Consider the following 20,760-nt stretch of genomic DNA (forward strand, 5'->3'; position numbering starts at 1 on the left):
GGAAGGGCAGGGTATAAATAAAATTTTATTATTATTATTATTATTATTATTATTATTATTATTATTATTTATTACTGATGATGAACATGCTGTGACATCACTCTGGGATGCTCGCACAAGATCTCGTGGGGCCATCTGAGCTCCTGTGAGATCTCGTTTGGGCTTCCCCAGCCTTCCAGATCCCACATGCTGAGCCCACCTTGCCCCCCACCCCCCAAGCAAGGCAGAGAGCTTAAAAGCTCTTTTCGTGCTGTTTCTGCATGGAAGCTACCTGGCACAAAATGAGCTTTTAAGTTGTCTGCCTTGCTGCAGTTGGGCAATGCCCATTCAGTGCTCCAGCTGAACGGAGGAGTCTCCTCCCCCTTCCCTGCTAGCTGTGGGGTGGCTCCAAAGGTTTGGGTATGCACGATTTCCGTGCATTTGTGGAACCCTTGGAACTGAACCCCCGCATGAGATGTGCTAATACTGTTACTGATGTTTTAAAGGTTTGAGCTTCCTTTCTGGGCAGGGCTGGATTTAGATTTGATGAGGCCCTAAGCTACTGAAGGTAATGGGGCCCTTTATATGTCCAGCTGTCCTTTGTCAACAACAAATTGCCGCTGGTTTTTTTGTGTTGAATATATGCGATATGGTAATTTATGGACCTAATAGGCATGTAAAGCCATTTGCACGTATCAAATAGGAGCCTACACAACACAAAACACTGTTGCTGTATGTAGGTTTTATTGGTTTTTTTATCTTATATTTTGGAAATGTACATCCAGTTTTCCCCCCTTTAAATTTTTTGGGGCCCCCAAGAGAGTGGGGTCCTATAGCTTGTTTAGCTTATACGTAAATCCGGCACTGAGAGTGGACCACAAAACGTTTAAAGAAATAAATGCATCCTTTGGCAGGTGACGCACCGGGAAACGGGAGAAGTGATGGTCATGAAGGAACTGATCCGCTTTGATGAGGAGACCCAAAGAACATTCCTTAAGGAGGTAGGTCTAACCTAAGTATATTCCAGTAGCTGTGGAGTCCCCTCGCAACACCCTGCTCTGTTTTTCTCCTTGATAGCTACCATAGAGTCATAGACTCATAGCATTGTCAAGTTGGAAGGGATCCCAAGATATTCTAGTCCAGCCCCTGCAATGCAGGAATCACAGCTAGAGAATCGCTGGCAGATGCCCATCCAACCTCTGTTTAAAAACCTCCAATGAAGGAAAGTCCACCACCTTCCAAAACGTCCTTTCATCTGTCAAACGGCTCTTACACTCAGAAGGTTCTTCTTCTTAAGGTTTAGTCGGAATCTCCTTCCTTGTAACTTGATTCCATTGGTTCAAGTCCTCCCCTCTGGAACAGCAGAAAACAAGCTAGCTCCATCTTCCATCTCTCTCACGGATTGCCTGTATGTTGGCAATCCATGGCTGGTCTTTCCCTTTCAGAATGTTGGAGGGCATCCCTTCTGTGAAGTCACAGAAATCCAACCAATGGGAGCCTGTATGCTGGCATTCCATGGCTGGCCCTTCCCTTTCAGAATGTTGGAGGGCATCCCTTCTGTGAAGTCACAGAAATCCAACCAATTGGAGCCTGTATGTTGGCATTCTATGGCTGGCCCTTCCCTTTCAGAATGTTGGAGGGCATCCCTTCTGTGAAGTCACAGAAATCCAACCAATTGCTTGGGAGAAGCCAGCAACAGCCCTAATACAGTCTGAATAAATCTGCTAGGCTGCTCTTCCCCACCCACCCTGACTGCTTCTGGCCCCAGATAAATTACTGGATAATCTCTGCTGCTCCATCTTGGCCTGGTGGCTGACCCCCTCGTGGTGCTCTTCCGCCCTCCCTCCCCCAGGTGAAAGTGATGCGATGCCTGGAGCACCCCAACGTGCTGCGGTTCATCGGGGTTCTCTACAAAGACAAGCGGCTGAACTTCATCACGGAGTACATCAAGGGAGGGACGCTCCGTGGGATCATCAAGAACATGGTGAGGGCATCGGCAGAGATTACAACCTGGGTGACTTGGGGGCTTGGGAGACCCTCATTTGCACAACACAGGGGTTGGCGTCTTCGGCCTCCGCCATCCCACCCGCCACCAGCTCAGATAAGAAGGTTACAGCCTCACCAAATTTTGCAAGAATATAATTCCATAGAATTTGAGAGTTGGAAGGGACCCCAAGGGTCATCTAGTCCAACCCCCTGCAATGCAGGGATCACGGCTGAATTTGACAAACGGCAGGAGGGGATGCATTCACAACCCACCAAGTGTTTGTGAACTGCCCTGGGGTTTTCTAAATTAAAAGCAGTGCATAGAAAATATCATTTATTTCATTTATGGAGCAATCCCCGTGAGGCATCCCAAAGCAACTTGCAATATCCTTTGCCATTTACAAGCCCACGATGATTATCCCAACTGCCCAGCTGTCTTTGCTCCTCTGCCCAGAAAGCGGGGTGCCCCCTCACCACCTACATCTCTGCTTTCAGGATGGTCAGTATCCCTGGAGCCAGAGGGTCAGCTTTGCGAAAGACATTGCTGCAGGGATGGTGAGTATACAGGGGAATCGGCCACCTTCCTGCAATGCAGTGCGACAAGGTGCTATGTGAGGTTCGGGAGTGAACAAAGCCATCACAAGATCCTCTGGGGAGATATATTTTCCTGGTTTGGACCAGGGCATTCAGAACATAACTGGAGACATCCCTGGAGCTGTCAGTCCAGAAGAGCTTCATTGTCCAGAGGCAGTGTACCTCTGGGTGCCAAGTGCCTTTAGCAGGGGGAAAGCCAAGAATTAAACATTAAATTATGATAGAAATAAAAGAAAGAGGAGGCTTTGCCCTGCCAGACCTGCAAATGTATTATGAGGCAGCCTGTTTGTGTTGGTTAAAAGAATGGATTACATTGGATAATGCAGACATCCTGCACTTAGAAGGTCATGACTTAAAATTTGGCTGGCATGCATGTCTTTGGTGTGGGAAGAAGAAAATTTATAAAAGTTTTATGAACCATATTCTTAGGAAGAATCAGTATAGAGTTTGGGAGAAATACAAAAATCTGCTGAAAAGGAAAACGTCTTTAAAGTCTTCTGAAAAGAAGCATGGCAAAAATCTAACTTGTCTCTCCTCCCCTGCCACTTCCAGGCTTATCTGCACTCCATGAACATCATCCACAGAGACCTGAACACACACAACTGTCTGGTGCGGGAGGTGAGTTCTTGCTGTACCAGGTCCAGTGCAGCAGGGAGGGTCTTGCACTTCCTCTGTCAGTGACTGAGGATGTTGAAGCTGCCATGTGGCTGACAAGGGCCATTTCTCTCCCCGGGCAGAACAAAAGTGTGGTAGTGGCCGATTTTGGCCTTGCAAGGCTGATGGTCGATGAGAAGAACCAGCTGGCCACTCTGAAGAAGCCAGACCGTAGGAAGAGGTACACGGTGGTGGGGAATCCCTACTGGATGGCTCCAGAAATGATCAACGGTGAGTGGGGCAGAGGGAGGGCGAGTGGGGACATCGCCAGGGCTTCCTTGCTTGGCGTTCAGCATCTAGAGCAAGGGAAGGTTCATGGGGACAAGGGAAACTGCCTTACTTTGAGTCAGATCATTGCTCCATCTTGGTCAGTGTTGTCTACACTGACTGGCAGCAGCTCTCCTTGGTTTCAGGGGGGACATTCCCAATGCTGTTGGGGGTCGACCCTGGGCCCTTCTGCATGCCAAGCAGGTGCAAATAGTCCGATCCCCATGGTTCCACATGCAGGAGGCAGCCTTACGCTGAGTCTAACTATTGGTCCACCTAGCTGAGTGTTGCATGCACTGACTGGCAGCAGCGGCCCTCCAGGGTTTCAGGCTCAGGGGTCTTTCCCAATCCTCCCTGGTGATGTCACTGGGGATGGAACCTTCTGCATGTCACTGAGCTATGGCCCCTCCTGTCAGGGATTGGCTGGATGACGAGCAGTGTGGGGGGCGGGGTCTTCAGACGAGGAACTCCCTAGAGAAGCCACAGAGGAAGAAGGCGCTGACCCAGGGGAGTGGTGGTGAGACACAAGAGGCAGATCAGAGGAGGGAGGAAGCCGGGAGGGGGAAGAAACAGGCAGTATGGGTGAACAAAGAGAGCCAGAGGCAGGAATCCAAGGACAGGAGAAGGACATTTTAAACTGCATTTTAACCTGTATTTTATTTTATTTTTTCTTATTATGTTTTTACTGAAATTTTATTGGTGTTAGCTGCCCTGAGCCCAGGGAGGGTGGGGTATAAATACAATATTATTATTATTATTATTATTATTATTATTATTATTATTATTATTATTATTATACTTCAAGCTCAGGGTCGGAATAAGAGTTCAGGGAGGGGCCAGAAGCTGTGAGAACTTCACAGCAGCTGCCCAGTCCCTCTGCCTTGAGCTCCCCTCACCCTTTGATTCCAAGATCACGCAGAGCGTTACACATAGCCAAACGGAAAGCTAGGAAAGCCCAAGGCAGGGGGTTCCCTCCTCCCCAGCGGAGTTTGCATCTGCTTGGGAGACGTCGGGAAGAGGAAAGCTAGGAAGAAAAAGAGGGCAGCCATGCCGGAGTGATCTCTGTTGTATACAAATTTCCCGAATGAAGCAGCTGACTTGACCTTGAGTCTCCCTCCTGACCTGCTGATAAACCTGCTCCCCTGACAGCCCCCTGACACTTGCCTTGTAAAGTGGGGAGCAGTTGATGGCGCCCTCCCAGGTGACCTCTGTGACCGGGCTGAACGATCCGGTTTGAGCTGCACTTTTGGGAAGATGTCTCCCACAAGGGTTGTGCCTCTGTGGCCCTGGTGAAATGGCTCTTTCTTTGGCGTGGAAGAGGACCACTGTCTGCAGGCAGCAAGCACCATGTGGGCAGAGAAATGGGTCGCTGAGAGAGTGCTTGTAGGCCTGATGCCTGGGTAATGGACTCCCTCTCTCTCCTTGTGCAGGCAGGAGCTACGACGAGAAGGTGGATGTGTTTTCCTTCGGCATCATCCTTTGCGAGGCAAGTAGGCTTGGCTGCACCAGCTGCTACTACCAACTTTCCCAAACCATGCCCTTTTTGCCTGCTGATTTAATCACTTGGGATTTCAGCCATGCACCTTTTTCTCTGAAGCATGTGTGGCATGGAGAGAGGGAATAGAGAAAAGCTTTTTCCCCTTGACACTTGAACTAATGGACATCCAAGGAAGCTGAATAATGAAAGGTTCAGGACTTTCAGAAACTATTTGGAAGCCTTGCTGCCTCCGACAGTGGAAGCAGAGCGTAGCCATCTTGGCTAGTGGCCATTGCTAGTCTTCTCCTCCTCCATGAATGTGCCTAGCCCTCTTTTAAAGCCATCCAACTTATGGCCATCACTGCCTCCTGTGGCAGGGAGTTCCACCGTTTAACTAGAAAGGCGTTTCTTTTATCTGTCCTGAATATGGCTGCGAGTTCTAGTGTTAGGGTCCCTCTTACGCTGGGCTCTGGGTTCTAATCCTGGATGAGCCCCCAATGCGGGGAGACACTTCTAACACCTCCTTCCTCTCCGTTGCACACAGATCATCGGGAGGGTCAGCGCAGACCCTGACTACCTGCCTCGGACCCTGGACTTCGGCCTGAATGTGAGGGGCTTCTTGGACCGCTACTGCCCCCCCAACTGCCCCCCAAGCTTCTTCCCCATTGCCGTCCGCTGCTGCGATCTGGATCACGAGAAACGGTGAGTGACAAGGAAGGGGGGGAACCCATGTATGGGAGGTGGATCTAGTGCTGGAAAGGGGGTCAGGATGTTCAGGGGTGGGCCCATAGGAACTAATTTGCATATGGTAATTTATAGCTAGCTGTAGGTTCACATTTGGAAGTTAAATGTCGCAGGAGGCAGGGCAACCATTTTCCCTGTCCAGATCACCCGCAGAGACATTATTTGGTTCATTTGCACCCGCCAACACCTATTCCTATTCTCAACAGACCCCAATTAAAGTATCCTTCAGTTACTCCCATTTGTTATCTCCAGATAAACTCCAGCATTGCCAGGGGTGGGACTGATGATAATTTGGTCCCCTTCCAACTCTGAAGTTTTTTGATTCTGTGATTCTTCTTCAAATCATTTATTTCAGGCATCCCCAACCTTCGGCACTCCAGATGTTTTGGACTACAATTCCCATCATCCCTGACCACGGGTCCTGTTAGCTAGGGATCATGGGAGTTGTAAGCCAAAACATCTGGAGGGCCGCAGGTTGGGGATGCCTGGTTTATTTTCTCAGATCACGACCCATTCACTCCCCACCAACAAATGTATGTACTGACCCAGAAACAATCAGGCCCCTTAGAGAACTATTGGAGGGCTGTGTCTCTTGGGCTCACCCCTTGCAACACCCCTAATCAATTTTAGGGGGGCAGTACCTCCTGGCCCCTCTTGCAACACCCCCTAAACCCACAGGTCCATGAGATGAATGGGGGGTGGGCTATGTCTACTGGGCCCCACCCCTTGCAGCACCCCTGCCAGCAGGCTCTTCTTACGATATTGTTGAGCCTCCATGCACAGGAGCAGTCTACCTGCAAGAGCGAATCCTCATGTCCTCCTTGCTCTTCCTCCAGGCCTTCCTTCAGCCGGTTGGAGCAGTGGCTGGAAGCCCTCCGGATGCACCTGGCCATACAGCTGCCCCTCATCTCCCAGCTGGAGCAGCTGGAGCGGGACTTCTGGGAGACGCAGCGGCAGGCTGAGGGCGGGCTCCCCGCGCACCCCGAGGTCTCAGAATGAGCACCGGGGGGCTGGAAGACGCCTCCCATCCTGCTGGGCCGTCCTGCAAGCTCCCTGCGTCCACCCCCTTTTTCCCCCACCATGCCCGCCAGAGCCGGTCTCTGGGTCCAAAGAGGCCACGTCCATCCGTGGCGTCCTGCGTGGCTGGGAGCCGGTTCTCCCCGCTTCTTTCCCTGGGGGTGGGCTGGGTGGGATCTGTGCCTGGCATGCACAGTCGTCGGAAGGGGCACCTTGAAGCTCTTGTAAATACCCTGGTATATGGAGAGGCACCTGGACAAAAACCCTGCAAGGGAAAGGGGAGCGCCCCCTTGCCCCACACTGCCCCCAACTTCTGCCTGGCACGCTTTGTGGCTGCGAAAAGTCTTGGAACACCCCACTGAGCACGTTCCTTCCTGTTACCGGCTGGCTATTGCTCCACAAGCTAGCGTTGTGTGCGTGTGCGTGTGTGAGGTTTTCTTTTGGGGGTGGAGAATCTCTGGGGTGCTTCATTCCAGCGCCCCGCAAACAGGCTCTCTTCGCTCCCTGCCTTGGGCAGAGTCTCCCACTCCTGCAAAGCGGTGCCTTCAGGTTTTCGCCGTCCCCTGGTTCTCTGCCCGCCCCCCTTTCATTTGTTCTCTGTGTGTGGGTCACTTTCGCGGTGACGCAGGTCTCGCACCTGTGACGCGCAACATTCAAGGCATGGCCTGTGCGCTGCCCAGAGCCCGTGTGGTGTCCGTATCTCTCTGTGCCCAGATGTGTGTGTCTGTCTGTCTGTCCGTACGCCCTTAGACAGTCTCCTAACCCTGCTGGTGGAGGACCTGTTGTCGCCCCTTAGTTGTGGGTATTTGGAGAAGTGCTCTCGGTGTGCATTGTGGGGGGTGGCATGATGCGCTTGACCCCTCCCCTCCAGCCGCTTCTCTGCTCTGCCTCGCCCTTCCATGCCAAGCTGCTGTTCTGCTGGTGGGGATTCTGTCGTGCTGCGGGGAGTTATTTGTGACATCGGCCCACTCCTCTTTTTCCCACGGAGAGCTTTGGGCACACAGGCTTGCATCCTCCGGAAATGCTTCCCAGGGGAACCCCCACAGCTTAGGAGTGGAGCAGAGCTGGGCCCGGAGGAGGTAGAACTGGCATCATCGGGCATCTCTTGAGAGCCCACACTCTTGCAAGGGGCCCACTGCTAGGCCTCAAGGCCTCCTGGCCTGCTTCTTCTCCTTTCTTTTAGGAGCACCTTGGAGAAGATGGAGAAGAATCATAGAATTGCAATCTAGCTGTGACTCCTCCCAACTCTACCATTCTAGGAGTCGATAAGCGGCAAAAAGATGCATACAGTGGTACCTTGGTTATCGAACTTAATCCGTTCCGGGAGTCCATTCGACTCCCGAAACTGTTCGAAAACCAAGGCGCAGCTTCCGACTGGCTGCAGGAGCTTCCTGCACTCAATCGGAAGCCGCTTCGGATGTTTGGCTTCCGAAAAACATTCGCAAACCGGAACACTTACGTCCGGGTTTGCGGCGTTCAGGAGCCTATTTGTTCAACAACTAAGCCATTTGGGAACCAAGGTACCACTGTACTAGGAAAAATGGCATAAAAAAAGCATATTATGAGATATTCGGACTAAGATGCTGGTGAGTTTTAATGAAAAAACTATTTGCAAACTGGCATTGTCACTGAGTCGCTCGCTGCCGCTGGTCTCCACTTGGATCATTCCTGATCCTGTCTGTGTTGACCTGACTGGGTCCCTTCCTGCGACATCTGGGAGGAAGGCAAGCTTGCGAGAGTGTGGGGCATCAGAGCCGGGTGACTCCGGGTTGTGGCCTCCTCTGCCGTGGGGGTCTCCTTCAAACAAACTGGGAAGTGTTGCATTTCCACGGGGCCCGTGCAGAGTGCACCCCTTGTGTCCCAAGTCAATACTGATCTCCCATTTGGGGCTCCTGAGCCCCTTGCTGCTATCTTTGTTCTCTGGACCACTCCACCCCCATTCTGTTGTTTGTGAAGGGGCTTGGGCCAGCCACCTCCAGCCCCGCCCCACCCTACTTTTGCCAGCTAGTGGGGCTGGTCGGATCCTGGCCCCTTGTCTTGCATTGATTTCTCCATGCCATGCCATCCCTCTAGGTGCTTTTAAACTCCCTGGTTGCTGAAGGGTTAGGCCCAGCATCTCAAGGAGTTTTTCCACGCTGGGTGGGGGGGATCTTCCACACCGCCTTCTGCATTTTGGGGAGGGGTGCTTCTGCACGGTACGTCTGAGGCCCCCTCCTCCCCTCCCCCCCCACTACATTCAGGTTATTTTTTCTGTAACATAGTTGAAGAGAAGAGTTTGTATTATTTTTTCATATACAGCTGCCCTTGGCGCTTTTTGGAGTTTTGCCATGTTTTCACTCTGCCTCAGTTTCGCCTACAGGGAAGTATTAATTTGGGGAGTCATTGGGTGGGTGGGGAAGAAAGAGCACGTGAGATTTTTTTTTAAAAATAGACTGTGAAGCATCTGTACGCACTTTGACCCGGAAGTGAACCTAGATGCCGTCTCCAGAGGGGAGGCGGAGGATTTGCAAAACAGGGATGTGAATTAAATCACGTGGAATTAATAAAAAAGATATTTCCACCCCACACTCCAGTTTCCTGTCGTTTCCTTGGAGGGGAAGAGGGACAGAGGAAGTTGTCATGTACTGACTCAGACCATTGGTCCATCCAGCTAACAGTATCACCTACACTGGCTGGCAGCAGCTGTCCAGGGTTTCATGCAGGGGACATTCCAGTCCTGCAGGGAGATGCTGCTGGAAATTCCACCTGGAACCTTCTGCATTCAAAGCAGGTAGACGATGGAGCACCCTTGTTTTTGGCTGCTCCAGAGTGGAGGACCCAAACCAATGGATTCAAATGGCAAGAAAAGAGATTCTGACTTAATCAGGAAGAACTTTCTGACGACAAGAGCTGTTTGTGGAACAGTCGGAAGCTGATGGGCCTCTCCTTCACTGGAGGTTTTTAAGCAGAAGTTGGATGGTCATCTGTCAGGGATTCTTTGGCTGTGATTCGTGCATTGCAGAGGGTTGGACTAGATGACCCTTGGGGATCCCTTCCAACTCAACACTTATTGGATTCCATGAAATGCCCTCTGGAGGAGGCCAGGGCTAACCACCCCCAAATGGGAGCTGCACGGAGCAGTACTTGGCGGTGGTGGCATCTGCTCTGCTTATGCAGTCCCTCCTCCAAACCTTCTGGAGTCCAGCCAGCTAAAGGGCATACTTTCTTGTCCATGCGCTGCTGCCAACCTTGTGATGGCACTGCTCAAAACTAGGGGCTTTTTGGAGGGAAAGGGGAGAAAAAGAATGGCTGTCATGCAGGGATTCAGAAACTGAGCCTTCCCTGCAAGTGTATCTCTCTCATTATGTGAACATAAGCAAACAGGTATTTAGAAGCTCCATGGGTATTCAGAAGCACAGCTAGTATCCACTGTCCCTCCATGAATTTGTCTAATCTGCTTTGAAAGCCTTACAAGTTGGCGGGCACGACGGCTTCCTGCAGCAGTGAGTTCCACAGTTTAGGCACTGCGTGAAGAAGTACTTTCTTTTATGTGTTCTTAGTCATCCAACATTCAGATCCAGGTTTTAGTGTTACAAGAGAGGGAGAGAGATAAATATCTATTTCTCTAAAGTAAAAAACAACCCCAAACACTGCAACCATTCCTCATAGGAGAGTCAACTCCATCCCCTTGATCCTCTTCATTGTCCTATTCTTTTCCAATTCTGTGATCTCCTTTCTGAGGTGAGGCGACCAGAACTGCGTGCAGTATTCCGATCATGATTGCGCTGTATATTTGTATATTGGTGTCGTAATATTGCCACAGAGCAATGCAATCCACATGCTGACTCCTTACGTTGCATTCAAAGAATCACAGAATCGTAGATTTGGAAAGGCCCACAAGGGTCATCTAGTCCAACCCCCTGCAATGCAGGAATATTCTGCCCAACATGGGGCTCGAACCCACAACCCTGAGAGTCCAATGCTCTACCAACTGAGCTATCGAAGCAGTACACGGACCTACGCTTCAGACCCAAATCAGGACAAGGCCCCAACAAACTCATGGAAATCAGCTACATTTATTAGCAGGATAAAAAATATTTCGACTGGAGCGATTTGAATGTATAAACCTATAATTTTTGTGGTTTTTTACAGCTTTTAAATAAATAAAGCTTTCCTTCTCTTTTCTTGGTACGACCGTGCAAAGATATAGACCCTCTCTGTTTTTGGTAAGAAAATAGCAAGTTTTGGAAAATAAAGAAGCAAAACCAGAAACAATCATTCCTCTCCACCCCAACACAAACCTCCGTCACAGCTCCCCAAAATAAGAGGCTGAGGCAGGGGGAGTTAAGGCATCCTTTGCCAACCTGGTGCCCCCCACCCTAGACAATGTGGTGGACTATTTTTCCTCAGAGGTTTTTCAACAGAGGTTGACAGCCAGGGATTCTTTTGTTCTGAGATTCTATGCTACAAAGGTGTGAGTTTGTAGATCTGGGGCTGAGGGTCACCTCTCCACAGAAGGTCTGCCATCTCAAAAGCAAATCGGTTTTCCAAAGAGCTTTGTCAATGCTCCACCACTCCAATTGCAATAATAATAATAATAATAATAATAATAATAATAATAATAATAATATCTAAAACTGAGTGACTTGGAAAAAGCAGGCATTTTGCCAACATCTCATGCAGAGGAACATGTGGAAATGTAACTTTTCTCTTCCTGGCTGATGGCGGGAAATAATAATTAATTATCATTAATTAATTAAACCATAATTGACAACAATAATAAATATATCAAACAATAAAGGAATAACAAGAAGGCAGTAAGAAACCTAAGGAGTAAAAAGGGAGTATTTTGAAGCTGAGCTTATGCCAGGGTTGCCAACTTTTCAACCAGCCCCTGCTCTCCTGTGCATTAATAGCAGGTCAATCTGCAGACATGGGACTTGGATTAGGAGGGAGGATTTTCCTGCCATGCCATGAAAAGCATTAGCTGCCGGTTTGTGAAAATCAAGGTGCTGTTGAAGGCACAGGAGCAGGCCGGGGTGGCTTCTTCCCTGGTTAGTTGGCAACCTGATCTACGTGTTTGGTGGCTTGACGCAAAAGCGGCCTAAAATTCAGGGCCTGCGGTGGTTGTGAGACACGGTGTCTTATGGGCTTTCCTCACGCAGAGGCTTCTGCACAAGGTGACCATTGTGACGGTTCTTTGAGCTCTCAGGCAGGGGTTTCGGAGTCCCTGGCTGAATTTGGGCTCAACTCCAGATGTTGCAACAGCCAGTCATGCAGGCAGCTTAAAACAAAGAGAATTCAGGCATCGCCACCACGGAAACTAGCAGGCATCTCTGATGCAAACAAGGAACAGAGCCTTCCCTGCCAGATGAAGCCTATTCCAGATGACTAGATGCTGGTAATATGAGAGAGTCTTTGCAAGCAAGCAAGCAAGCAGACTTTGTGATGATGCGTCCACACCAAGGTTTGTCCTTCTTCTTCTCCAGATCGTTCCCCATGGAGGCCACTTCTTGAATCAGGAGATCTGCCCCACCTTCCACATGGAATGGGCTTGGATTCCGGCAACTCTCCGGCGGTCCCTTCCAACAACCCCAGGGAGAAGGCTGTGCAGAGGAGCTGGTGGCTTCGACAGCACCTCTCTGCCCCCCGAGTCCATCTCTCACCACCAGCCCCTTTTTACACATGAACAGTGAATGTACGGTTTGGAGACGGGGTATTGTGCAGCTTGGCTCGCTGACTCGATCTCTTCAAGCTTAGCATGGCGCATGGATGCTCAGCAGAGATGATGGGGGGGTTGCAGCAGGCTCACAAGCACGGCTCCGAGGGATGCCTGCAGCATGCAGAAGCAGCCTCTGAAAAAGGTGTCGCTCAAGTTTATAGACCTCTTGGAAGATTTCTGAGCAAATTAGGCCACAGAGTAGAAGTTCATTCTGCGATTTGGCTCCAGTTCGGGTTTATTTGACTGAGCAAGAAAACACGCCCTGATGCTCTCCTAGTTTGCGCCAGAAACCCTTATGACATGAGGAAGTAAATTTCTCAGGCCAATTGTCCTTAATAAAATTAACTTGCAAAAAAAATGTTAAAAATTATTTTAATTCCATGTTTTGTTTTGAGCATTTCTCAATTATGGGGGCTGGGAGGGTTGCTGGGTTTTTTGCCCCCCCCCCCAAAAAAAACCCCGGATATAAAATAAATGTATTTCGTATTCATAGGAACAAAGCCACCAAGGATTTCTTGGGTGCAAAAAGATACTGAACTCCCATTCATTTTAATTGGAGACCTTGCACCAGTTGACACCCATAGTCTTTCAGATTAACTTAAAAAATATTAAAAGGAGCAAAAAAAAAAAGTAAATTTTTAAAACAACCCCATGAGATCGCCTTACCCCTTTATGCCCACTTGACTGCTTCAATCAGCAGAACTGGCACTGTTCCAGGTGCCACATAATATCCGTTCTGCCCTTTTAAAAACTCCCAACTTTTATCACAGCAACATCTACTGTTACTTTAACTTTCCTAAAGTCTTAAATTATCAATGTCACTTCTTACTGATAATTTCATTGTTCTATCTTTTTGGTAAATCGCTTTGAGGGTGATTGGGGTTTTTTTTACAATCAAGCGGTGTATAAATTTTATGAAATAAATAAAATTTGATCTCTCAAACAGGCAGTTTGATAATGCATCTGGGTTTCGAATTTGTAATTTCACCTATAAAGTGTCCTGTCACATGTTTTCAGCAACAGAGAGGGCAGAGGGTGTGTTTGATCAGAGAAATGACTCATATTAAAAAGAAAAAATCTGGTACCTAGTCAGAGGCAATAGCTAAGGTTGCCATGGTGGGATTTGCTGGGCAAATGATCCGAAGACACACATTGCCATCAGCAAGGAGCAAAAAATCTGTGTTTGCTGAATCCTTCTGCAGCTGGAAAAGGAGGTATTTGAATTGCACGTGAATTGCACCCAAATCATTATCGCGACGGCTGCCAAAGGGTTCAGGTCAGGCAGGAGAGCAAGAGGCAGAACATTCTCACATGCTGGAGAGTCGCAGGCAGAATCTTTGGCGCCCGGGTGAGCTCCTCGTTCCTTAGGAAATCCGATCTAGAAGCAGGGCGGAGTGTCGGTTATAAGGCGATGATCATTGCATCAGATGACCGTTAGCTTAAGGTGCAAGGTGCATCGTCAGGGCGAAGCGCTGGGGAAGGGCAGATGGAGCAGCTGAGATGTAAACATTTTGTGTCTCTGGGGGGCGCAAGGAGTAAAGGTGTTTTTGCAGGATCTGAGGGGTCGGGGGCTAGTGGGCATCTTCCATCTGCCGCTGGATTTTCTGCAACATGTCCTGCATTCGGCGTAACTGAAAAGGGGGGAGGGAATCAGACCTGGGTTGCAAGGCACAAACATTGTGCACCCCCCTTGATACTGGGCCTGGGTCTTTTAAATTGTGGCTCTGTTCCCTCTGACGTGGATAAGCCACAAGGAAAAAACTCCACCTTGGGATTTAGAGGAAGACATGGCAATTTATTTTGGTGATTAGCAAATTCATATATAGGCTGTTCTGAATTTAGGAAATCTCGGAGCGGTTAAATCTGGAATCACTCATACTGCCGAGGGTTTGGCAGGGTCAGTCTCGATGATGCCCCGAGACCTTTCCAATTATTGGGGTCCCGTACCCAGTGAGGCTTGCAATCTAAGGCAGGAGGCTGCTGAACAAGCCGGACAAGTTTGTGACTTTAGGTGGCCGTTTAAGTGTCCAGCATCCCAAAAGAATGAGCTCAGTTGAAAGAACTACCACTAAGTGATGGGGCCCTGCAGGCTAACAGGCGGGATCCACAGGGGCCAAAGGGAAACTCTCAAGGAAGACTTGAGTGAAAGAGCTCTCTCCCCTCCTGTGGTCTCCACCAACTGCTATTAAGAGGCATTGCTGCTGCTTCCGACTGGGGGCAGCCCTCTCCATCTATTTGTGTGATCCTCAAAGTTGGTGGCCCCCACTGCCTCCTGCAGCCACGAGTTCTTGGTCTGTTTGGGGCACTTCCCAGCCCTACTGGGCTCCCATCTCTTTCGCGCTCATCCATAGCTGTCAACTTTTCCCTTTTCTTGCGAGGAATCCTATTCGGAATAAGGGAATTTCCCTTTTAAAAACGGGAAACGTTGGCAGCTATGCTCTCATCTGACCTGCAGGTAACCACCATGCCACTCACCTCGTCGTCCTTCTCCCGGATCAGCTTCTCCGTCTCCACATCTGGTGTTGAGGGGATGGCCGGAATGGGGAAATCTGTCCCACTTTCTCTTGTCAGTTTGCTATTTATTTATTTTAAAGAGAGAGAGAGAGAGAAGCCATCAAGGCCAAAAGCAGCAGAGATGTGTTTGCACCCACCACCACCACCCTGCAAGACACAGCTGTTCAGAGATGCCTAAACAACTGGCTCTTCTCCACCCCGCACTGAGTTCCTTAAATTTACTCACTTAACTGCTATCCTACAAGGCTGTCACAAAGTCATCCAACAATTAAAATGAAGAGTAACACTTTTGAGGAGGGGAGGGGGAAGCCCAGCGTCAGGCTCTTTGGGAAAGTGTTGCTCTCAAATCGCTCTTTACCCCGCAAAGCTTACCTAAATAAGTAGGACTTTCTGAGCCTCCACAGCGAACCAGAGTGTTGAACCTTCTCTGGGAACTCACTCCAGAGTCTTGGGGCTCTTGCAAAGAAGGACTTTCCTCCTCTTTCGGTCTGCTCCAACAAGGGATGTTTTTAAGGAGCATCTAGAGATACAACAGGTTTCCCCCCCCCCCCCCAGTTCTGGCTGGGCTACAACGCCCAACAGCAGTAGCAGACCTTGGGGCCCTCAAATTCCAGTGGCGTCCTGTGCAATGCCAAAATTCAGCGCCCCTCCGCCTTGTGCTCTCCATTCTAAATAATAGTTGTGGCGCCTCCCCCCGCCCAAAGTGGTTTCGCTCCCCTCAATCCTTGTCTGCTATCAGCCCCAGTCAGCATTACCAATGGTCAGGGATCCTGGTCTGCAAGCCCAGCCAGGTCGCTGAGCATCTGTGGGTCAAGTTGAACTGTGGAACTCGCTCCCACAAGATGTAGCAATGGCCACCAGCTTGGATGGCTTTAGAAGAGGACTAGGCAGATTCATGGAGGAGGAGGAGGAGGAGGAGGAGGAGGAGGAGGAGGAGGAAGCTATCAATCATGGCTACCAATTCTCCTTCCCCTGGCAGAGGCAGTCTGCCATGGGGATAGTTGTTGTGGCCAATGTGTAGACAGGATGCTTGACTAGGTGGGTCTTCTTAGGTTCTGCTAGGTGGCTTTCAAAAGATGGAAGTGCAGGATAAGTTCTGCTGACGAGGAGCTCACGGTGGGTGTGCAGCTACAGACACCCCATCCTACTTTTTCTTTGGTGGCGCAGTCTAAGTCCAAAAAAAGGACTGTCTTCTGCAAAGGACGACACCTGGCTTGGCATTCAGTAGGTCCCAGGTTCAGGCCTCCAAATTGGTTTCTCCAAGCACGGCTGGGAGAGGCTTCCTCTCTGAAAGTCTCTGCAGACGCTGCTGCGAGTCAGTGTAGACAATACTGGGTGCATTTGTCTCAATATAAGCTTTCTATATAATATTTCCGTGGCTCAATAAGTGGCCAAAGGGCAGAGATGTTGTTGCAAAGGCAGATTAGTGGATTTGGAAGAGGGGGATTAATGGGGCATGCAGGCAGATGGTTATATTGTGCACTATACGCTTGTGAAAATATACCATTAATTTTTATTTTATTTTAATGTCAGCAGGGGCTCATGACATTCCCAAACATATGTGTCCCTCCCATCCAATTTCTCTCCAACTTTCCTACCCCACCCCCAGTCACAAGCTCCTGTGATGGAGAGACGCATCAAAAAGTCAGGGCACATCCCCAAAGGTACCATCATGGACAATGGTCTTCGGAGAAGCGCTGGTTCTCAGTTCATGTGGGAACCCTGTGCCGTGTCAAGCCTGCTGAGAGATGTGTTTTCTGGGTTTTAGATGACCCTTGGGGTGTGTCCCTTCCAACTCTGTCATTCTGTGAGTCTATGTTCCATCCACAGGCCCCTTCCTACTCCCTCTTGCCTCTGAATGTAGTACCACAATCCTGCTTTGTCCCCACCCTAAAGGGTTCTTAGGGTAGCAGCGGAAGATATGGGATGACCCAGAGCACCTTGGCCAACCACCATAAAGGATACTGATGCTATAAGAGGGCCAGTGTGTGCAGTGGTTAGGGAGTCAGACTCAGACCTGGGAGAGACCAGGATTCAAATCCCTACTTGGCCAAAATGTTCACTGGGTGACCTCGGGCCATTCTCTGTCTTCTCTCAGACTAGACTACCTCACAAGATTGTTGTGCGGATCATATGATGAGGAGGAGAACCATGTACATCACCATGAGCTCCTTGAGGCATAAATGCAATAATTGAAATAAATAAATGCAGTGCTGCTTTGTAGAGTCATCAGGATATGGTGACAGCCTAGACCAGGCATAGGCAAACTCCGGCCCTCCAGATGTTTTGGAACTACAATTCCCATCATCACTAGCTAACAGGACCAGTGGTCAGGGATGATGGGAATTGTAGTCTCAAAACATCTGGAGGGCTGGAGTTTGCCTATGCCTTGTCTAGACCCTCTGAACATTTCAAGGCTGACCTGCAAGTTCAGCGCAGTTCCTGATCCCCCAACCAAACTCTCCAGTGCTCTGGAGAGTAACTGAAGTGGTGTGAAAGAAGAACATGGCACATGGCCTTGAGGAATGAGGAGTGGGCAGCCACCTGCCAAAGATTATTTAGCTGTGATTCCAGCACTGAAGGGGGTTGGGCTAGATGACCCTTGGGGGTTCCTTCCAAGTCTACAATTCTATGATCCTGTTCTGATGCACTCCGTCAAAAGCCAGATTGTGCAGTGTATCAATGTCCCCATTCCTCCACACAGCAGACTTAGTGAGGTGGAGGGCAAATCCATGACACAGGCTTCCCCATTTCCCACGCACCCCCCATCCTTGTGCTATGACTTCTGCAGTTGTCCAGTGATGGCAATACGACACTCAAGAACCTCCTTTGCCAACCCTTGCTGGGTGAGAATCTACTTCAGGGGTGGGAAACCTCCAACCCATGAGCCAAATTGGGCCTAACTAGGGTCCCTGTTTGACCCACGAGGCCGTTGCCCACAAGCCATGCCCTACATTTAAAGGGCTGTCACGTGATGACTTTTCAGCAGAGTTTGGATGGCCATCTGTCAGGGATTCTTTAGGTGACTCCGGGGGCGGGCGGTGTCCCTTCCAACCCTACAATCCCATGGCATCCAGCCTCAGCCAATTAACGGGCCTTCAAAGCACTTTCCAAGCCCTGGAAGGTGCTTTGAAGTCCCTGCAATCATCGCCTGACAAAGGGGCCTGCCACATTCACCACTGGTGGAGAAGCATCACCACTTCCAGCGCTGATTTTGGGCAAGATTGCGCTGATTTCGGGCAAGATCTCAACCAAATGGACACCATCTTGTCCCAAGTTGGTGGTATTGCATGCCGCCTGAGGGCTTCTGCTGCCTGAGGCTTTACCCTGCCTAATAGGTGAGTTGGCTCTGACTTGACATCACTGTGACATCACATGATTGACAGCCTGCACTGACAACCTTCTGCAGCTGTGTGGCAGAGGTGGGCAGGGCCAAAGGCAGAAAGTGGGTGGGGCCAGAGGCAAAGCTGGGCTCACCCAACAGCAGTGACCTTCCTTTGATGTCTTTATGGCCAAATTCTCCCTTGCTTGTGAAGCTCCCGTCCACTTCAACAGAGCTGACCCCAAACCACATCCTATATTGTTGTTTTCTCTCCTGTTAAGGAACAACTCCTCCCTCAATCCCCCTCTCATCCCCTCCCCAGCTGCAGACATGGCTATTTATGCTCACAACAACATCACCCCTTTGGCAGGTGTGGGGCACAAGGCCGCATGGCCCTTTGGGGGCAATAGTGTCGTGCCAAATGGGGGGTGCACTCCTCCCCCCAAAAAAACCCACATTTTGCTTTCTCACAGACACAAGGCAAGGGTCCGAGACAAGGATGGGTTAGAAAGAAAATAATTTATGTAAAAATGCACGGACGCCAGACAAAACACAGGTCTCCAGGAGAGAGAGAGAGAGAGAGAGAGAGAGAGAGAGAGAAGGAGGAGGAGGAGGAGGAGGAGGTTGGTGGCGCAGCCCCAAGGTGGGGGGCGGGTGGGAAACGCCGCGCGGATCTTCGGCCGGGAAAGGGGACCTCGGTCGCTCACTCCATAGAACAGTCGCTGCAGCAGAGTCTCAAAGATGAGGAGTCCCTCCTTGGTTCCCCCAAAAAGATGGCGGCAAGCAGAACAAGGGAATTGAAACACTAGGCTTAGATTCACCATCAGGGAAACCAAGGCAGAAGGCGGCTGAGACATTGCAGGGGGTTGGGCTAGATGACCCCTGGGGTCCCTTCCGACTCTACAATTCTATGTTTCCCATTATGTTGGTCTTGCCCCTTGATATTTTGTGGGGGGCTCATGGCTAAAGATGCCGACAGAGGGAGGGGAGTGCAAAATAATACCCCAGACAACTGAAAGGCCAAACCATGGGTTGTGTAGGCAGAGCTTATGATTTGGGTGTGATGCACGTAGAGGCGTACTTAGGGTCCCTGGGCCCTTGGCAAGGAGTTGTATCAGCAACCCCCATAGGGGGAAAAAAACCACTTTACTGCAATTGCCACATTAGAAATTACAGTGGTGCCTCGGTTTTCGAGCATCTCAGAAGCCAAACGTTTCGGTTTTCGAACGCCAAAAGCCCGGAATTGCTTCCATTTTCGAATGTGCCTCAGAAGTCAAATGGCTTATGCTGCGTGTTTTTCAATTTTTCCAATTGAACTTGCACTTTGCGCCTCAGTTTTCAAACGTTTCAGAAGCTGAACGGTCTTCCGGAATGGAATACGTTCAAGAACTGAGGTACAACTGTACTACATTTTACACAGCCCAAGTACTCAAAGCAGAAGGGAGGAAAAAACTGCATGCCTTCGTGCCACAGTGCAAGACGGACAGGAGGCTTCTCCTGGAAATGATCTCGCCGTGATAGCAATGGGTGTGTGACCACACACGCCATACACTCCCTAGTCTGGTAGGTGATTTTTGCCCCGCCCCCCCACTTGTTTGGTCTACATTGCTGGTGGGGTCTGGCTTTGCCAATCCCTAGGTACACCTCTTTCTGTGGTGTGTGTGTGTGTGTGTTCCCCTGTCCTTTGGCCGAGTGACAGGAATTCCAACTCCAGGGAGCAAAAGGGCAGTCACGGAATGTTGGCAAACTGCAACTCTCGTTGAGAAAGTGAGAGGTCAGTTTAGTTGGGGATCGAATGCAAGCAGCGCACGGTTGGCTGGAAGGGGGCAGAAGAGGAAGGCGGCAGAGCAGAGGAGATCCAGAACGGGGTAAGAAGCTAGCAGCCCGAGGGAAGGAAAAGGGTTGTGGGCTAAGAAGCGGGGAGATCAGGGAATTACGAAAGGACGGGGCAAGATCTGAGAGAAAGAGGGATGTGAAAAAGAAGGCATTAAAGGAGCTGAGGGAGGACTTGGGTAGCAGCAAGGTAGGTGGGCCGTACATGCTTCTGGAACAGAAGGAGAGGGTGGGCATATGAGCTTCAGAGACTGACAGGCTACAGACCAAAGAGGCAGAGAAAGCCACTAGGGGGAGCTGGAATTCAATCTACCGGTTGGAATTAACTCATGCTGGTGAGTCCCTGGGATGACCACCTCCAACCTGGAACCACCCAGATGTTCTGGACTAAAACTCACGCAGCCCATAGCCTGTGGAACTCCCTCCCACAGGAGGCAGTGATGGCCACCAACCATGATGGCTTTAAGAGAGGGTTAGACAAATGAATGGAGGAGAAAAGGGCTACTGAAGGCTACTAGTCACAATGGCTGTGCTCTGCCTTCACAGTTGGAGGCAGTGATGCTTTTGAATACCAGCTGCTTGAAACTCCCATAAAAGAAAACATCTGGAGGGAAGCAGCTTAGCAGGGGTTGCCCTAGCGGAATGGTTACTGATCCCTCCTTCTTACGGAGG

At 50.0% G+C, this 20,760-nt stretch overlaps 2 protein-coding genes across 5 annotated transcripts in view; one reads left to right on the forward strand and one right to left on the reverse strand.

Annotated features, from left to right (window-relative positions):
- The window catches only part of LIMK1 (LIM domain kinase 1), a 35,069-nt gene extending 25,786 nt beyond the window's left edge, over window positions 1-9,283 (forward strand). For all 3 annotated transcript variants that reach the window (XM_079954538.1, XM_079954537.1, XM_079954539.1), the window contains 8 exons: window positions 894-980; window positions 1,832-1,963; window positions 2,461-2,520; window positions 3,112-3,177; window positions 3,297-3,444; window positions 4,911-4,966; window positions 5,502-5,659; window positions 6,538-9,283. In XM_079954538.1, coding sequence (XP_079810664.1) covers window positions 894-980; window positions 1,832-1,963; window positions 2,461-2,520; window positions 3,112-3,177; window positions 3,297-3,444; window positions 4,911-4,966; window positions 5,502-5,659; window positions 6,538-6,700 — 870 coding nt within the window. In that variant the 3' untranslated portion in view covers window positions 6,701-9,283. The remainder of the gene's footprint in view (window positions 1-893; window positions 981-1,831; window positions 1,964-2,460; window positions 2,521-3,111; window positions 3,178-3,296; window positions 3,445-4,910; window positions 4,967-5,501; window positions 5,660-6,537) is intronic.
- Window positions 9,284-13,200: 3,917 nt separating this feature from the next.
- Window positions 13,201-20,760, reverse strand: part of LOC307203620 (septin-4-like) — a 30,598-nt gene continuing 23,038 nt past the window's right edge. The window contains exons 11-12 of one of the 2 annotated variants that reach the window (XM_079954548.1): window positions 14,895-14,994; window positions 13,201-14,050 (exon numbers count right to left, since the gene is read on the reverse strand). In XM_079954548.1, coding sequence (XP_079810674.1) covers window positions 13,991-14,050; window positions 14,895-14,994 — 160 coding nt within the window. In that variant the 3' untranslated portion in view covers window positions 13,201-13,990. Of the gene's footprint in view, window positions 14,051-14,894; window positions 14,995-18,881; window positions 19,011-20,760 lie in introns of those variants that run through there. The other variant, XM_079954550.1, reaches the window with a different exon arrangement.

The sequence above is a fragment of the Podarcis cretensis genome, assembly GCF_951804945.1.
Source record: "Podarcis cretensis genome assembly, chromosome: 15".
NCBI lineage: Eukaryota > Metazoa > Chordata > Lepidosauria > Squamata > Lacertidae > Podarcis > Podarcis cretensis.